Here is a 4,920-nt window from a genome sequence, read left to right as displayed (position 1 = left end):
ACTATCTCTGAATAAATAGCTAAATATGACTCATCCTGATTACCTTGAATTTTGTTAAAAATACACAAGTATAATCTCTTTACTGATTGAATCTAACACGTTCCCACATGTCATGCTAACTGGCCTATAGATTGCATTTTGCTGCCTCTCTCCCATCTTTAGTGTCTATATTTCCTGCCTGCCAGTCTGGATCCAATCTGGTGTTTGTCCTACTCACTGCACTTATTTCTCAATTATATCTTTAGGAGTTTTATACCTCAAGAACTGAATGGATTCTGGTGATCTCCTGTGATAAAGTTAACAATGTTCTCTTAAAACTAATCTGTGCTGCTGATGCTGGATGTCTGCTTCACTCACAGTCTGAATGGCTTTCTCTGAAATCAGATCTTCTTTTTACTGTAATAGTTTGGATAAATACCTATAAACAGTTCCTAAAACAATTCAGTCCTTTTGAACCGTGACTTTAAACTTCCATAACCACATTTTTACACTAATCTGTAGAGATTATTAATGGAATTAGAATTGGATTGTCCTGGATGCTGAATTCTTTTGTTAAATCTTGTTCTTTCAAGAAGTCTATTTATTCTGAGGTTGAAGTAATTGTCAAAGGCTTTCACTACTTCTTCGAAAGTATCTGATGCTTAGTGAGCTCTCATATATCAACTATACCCTTAACTAAATATAGATTTGGCAGCTCATTGTCTGCATAAACAGCCTTAGTAAAGCTGTGTCTGAAGAAATCTTCTCATCTCCACCTCTGCCAGGGAGGGAGCTAAACGGAGTCAGTGGCACCATTCGCCACCATGTTATAGGATGAATCCTCACTCCTGCTCAACGTGTATGAACGACATACGTTTACTGCCACCATCCTCTTTCCTGGCAGGCGTGTACAGTGCTTAGTCGATCTAGTGTCGTAAAGAAAAACTACTTGGCAGTCTAACTGTGGAAGAATAATTAAAGCATAAAGAGAGAATGTAGCTAAAGTTTAGAATTAGAGGATGGAATGATGGGAAAATAGGTCCAGTAAGATATACATGACAAATTGTTGCAAGACACTGCAGGAAACATTAGATCATATTGTGCAATGTTGCCCCTTAACTAAGTTAGTTCCACTTAACAATAACAAGTCAGCAACTACAAGTTGTGAAATCATGAGAGGTGGCCGACCTTGAGGGGATGTGGTAATGTGTGTACGTGCTTGCTCGTGTGTTTGTAAGTCGCCTCTTCCTGTATAAAAACTACTATATTTCTGTAATCTGCGGAGACTATGGATCTGACCCTTTGTCAGCATTGGCTCCCCGTGATATCACGAATAAGGCCTCTTTACCTTGAAGTCTGAAGCTCCGGTGTGTGACTAAATTAATATCCCTGACACTAACAAGAAGAGGCATTCATCTTCAACAACATGTAATTTATTGTATTTCACAACTGCTTAGAAGTTACAAGATATGTGATAGATATCATTTACAGAGAACATGAGGAAAACTCTTAGGCCTTACTCCATCCAGATTCCAAACTATTCTCCTCACAATTCCATAACAACATGATATTGGGTGCTATGCAAGTCAAACCTCAGCATAAACTTGTTCAGATCATTGTATCCTTTTACAGTACTCCAGTTGAGATTTCTCCTCATCTAATCCCATCAACATATCTGCCTATTCCATTCTTGTTCATGTGTCCAGTTCCTATCTGCCCTGCTGAATCCCATATGAGGCTGGTGCAATGCTAGCACACACTTCTCACTGTGTACTTGCCTCACCTACATGATTCTCAATCTGAAAGGTTCTAAAACCTGCTCTCCCTTTTAACTATTCTGTCCTGTCCCTTCACTAAAATCTAAAGGAGCTTTTGCTCGATCTTCACTGGCCTAAACTGCAGGGATACTGAGATTCGTGCCTTAAAATCAAAATGCCATTCAATGCTGGTATTTTCAAGGCCCCTTGGCAACATTACTGTCTTCAGGGAGACCACCAAAAATTTAACTCTTGTTCCATGAGGAACATGTGCCTCCTCATCCTTCCTATCAAAATACAATACTTCGCTCTATCAACATTGAAGTTCATTTGTGAATTATTTGACCTTACTGCAAGTTTATTCGTGTTTTCCTGTATTTCATCACAGTCCTCCTTTGCAATAACTGTACAGCCCAATTGATGTCATCTTCAACTCAAAATTGTACTTCCAATTCCTAAGCCCAAATGGTTCATGAATATGGTGATCAGTATGCCAGCATTGGCCCTTAAGAAATACCATTCCCCCACAATTGCTAATCTGAGTAATTGAAGTGAATAGGATAGGTATATTAATTGTGAAGCTAGAAAAACAAATGAGGAGAAAGAAAGAGAATGTTATACTGATAAAGTTAAATTCAAATGATGGAAGGAGGTTCATGTGAAACATAAATATTGGTATAAACCAGTTGGGTGGTAAATTCTATCTAATTCTATATGATATCTGATGCAGTCCACTCTCAATTCAAAGCCACTTAAAGTTATCTTTCTGACAATTCCATTTTTCGATACTAGACTATCCTTTTCCACATTATTTAATGCACCTTAATACAGATTATTGGATAATTAATGTTTTAGTGCAAAGACAAAAATTTCAATTGTCAAGACCAAACTGTCCCCAGTGTAAACTGTCTCTACAGCAGTTTTATAGTGTAGTCCTGGTCTCTGTCTATTTATATCCATATAACAGAGGGCAAACCACATTGGATATAAAATATTTGAGAGAACTTGAGAAAAACACAATATAAATATTTCCTTCTATCTAACTTCATTTGGGGAATCCAAATTAGGGTTTAGAACATAACTGGCATTATATTATTTTTCTAATTGTTTATGATTGATTTCGAGAAAATACACAGAAGCACACACTGAATGTGAATGCGCACTGTTTTAAACACTTGGATATGTGGTTAACCAATTCTTAACCAATGGTGTTTCTCAGACTGCACAATTATGTGAATATCCAATATGCCACATTCACCACTTGTTTGTGCAAGGTCATCTGGAAAACCTTTGGTGCAAGATCAGCAGAATAAAATGGCACAAACAGATGTTTTCATTGTTGCTCCAGAGTTTCCAATAGTCTTCCGAAATGATACGGGGTGAAAATAGAGAAACCTCTGCTTAGAGTTTACCCCTTGTAGTGACTAATTTTGCAAACATTGACACAAAACATATTTTTACATTAAAATCTTCAATTTGTTGGACCTATTGCTAAAGCAAACTTTATAAAATATAAATATACATTTTCCTTCACAATGCATTGCAGTTACACCCCTGGACACTTACAGACATAAATGTACTGCCATGAATTGGACAAATAAGGAGGCTTTAGAAATTGGAAGTAAAATTTACATGTTTAAGATTCATTCCATAATGGTGACATTAAAGGGATTTTTAAGTTGATAATTTCACACTGCTAACAGGATTTGTGCAGTACTTTTGGTAATGTATCAATACGTAATAGTTGTGGCTAGTCAAAAAAGAACAACTATTGACTGTTTATTTCATTTTATTAAGGACCAGCTGGAAAGCGAGGGACAGCAAGCGACTTTTGCAACCACTGGAATTCAATGGCAGGGATGAAGTGTGCGATAGTAGTCCTGTATCTCCTTGTTTTCGTCATTTGTATTGGAATTATCATTGTTGCAGGTAACACATCCTGTTTTCACAGGGCAGTTTTTCCCTGTTGCCATAAGTGGCAGGTAATATAAACAAGCATTGTTAAAATCTCAGCTCAGCCATAAGCCAGATGTTTTCCTCGCTTATTCATTTGAGTTGCTTAGATGATGCAGAAAGGTCATTTTTAAACTAATTCTCATGTCTATCATTATGGCTGGGTCCTGGGCAAGGTTTCCTAAGTTAAAATGGAACCAAAAGGAATACTCAAAATTGTCAATTTCCCAGGAGATAAGGAATGAATTTACTCCACTTTTTTATTCAGCTGTTGCCTCTACAGGTCACAAAAAGGTTAATTCACAATAAATCCTCTCCCTTGTGGATACCTTTCTCCTAGACCAAAATTAATTTATGTTTCAAAAGGAGCCAATTTAGCCAAACTTTCCCGAGTTAACTAAAAAGTGAATTTATTAATAACAAAATGTGAGAAGAAATAATAATGCTACACACAAGTGTACAGATTAGAAATGTGAAGTGATCCAAATGAAAGCAAGTTAAAATATATAATATAAATATTTATATATAAATATATATATAAATATATAAATATAAATATATATAATATATAATATAAAATATATAAAAATATAATAAAATATAAAATGCTATCCCCTATTCCCAATTCCTTCGCCTCCGCCGCATCTGCTCCCAGGATGAGGCATTCCACTCCCGTACATCTCAGTTGTCCTCGTTTTTCAAGGACCGTAACTTCCCCTCCTCGGTGGTCGAGAACGCCCTCAACCGTGTCTCCCACATCTCCCGCACCTCATCCCTCACACCCCGTCCACGCAATAAAAACCAAAAAAGAATCCCCCTCGTCCTCACGTACCACCCCACCAACCTCCGGATCCAACGCATCATCCTCTGACACTTCCGCCATCTGCAATCCAACCCCACCACCAAAGACATCTTTCCCTCCCCACCCTTATCTGCTTTCCGGAGGGACAACTCTCTCCGTGACTTCCTTGTCCGCTCCACACTCCCCTCCAGCTCCACCACACCCGGCACTTTTCCCTGCAACCGCAGGAAGTGCTACACCTGCCCCCATACCTCCTCCCTCACCCCCATCCCAGGCCCCAAGAAGACTTTCCACATCAAGCAGATGTTCACCTGCACATCTGCCAATGTGGTATACTGCATCCGCTGTACCCGGTGTGGCTACCTCTACATCGGGGAAACCAAGCGGAGGCTCGGGGACCGCTTTGCAGAACACCTACGCTCGGTTCGC

The 4,920-nt window shown here is 38.6% G+C and overlaps 1 protein-coding gene across 2 annotated transcripts in view; it reads left to right on the top strand.

Annotated features, from left to right (window-relative positions):
• Window positions 1–4,920, top strand: part of scara5 (scavenger receptor class A, member 5 (putative)) — an 84,133-nt gene that overhangs the window by 20,822 nt on the left and 58,391 nt on the right. For both annotated transcript variants that reach the window (XM_048596767.1, XM_048596766.1), the window contains exon 3: window positions 3,534–3,665. In XM_048596767.1, coding sequence (XP_048452724.1) covers window positions 3,534–3,665 — 132 coding nt within the window. The remainder of the gene's footprint in view (window positions 1–3,533; window positions 3,666–4,920) is intronic.

The sequence above is a fragment of the Rhincodon typus genome, chromosome 5 (assembly GCF_021869965.1).
Source record: "Rhincodon typus isolate 14 chromosome 5, sRhiTyp1.1, whole genome shotgun sequence".
NCBI classification, from domain to species: Eukaryota; Metazoa; Chordata; class Chondrichthyes; order Orectolobiformes; family Rhincodontidae; genus Rhincodon; species Rhincodon typus.
The sequence above is the reverse complement of the archived record's forward strand: the minus strand, read 5'-3'. Positions and strand labels throughout refer to the sequence as shown.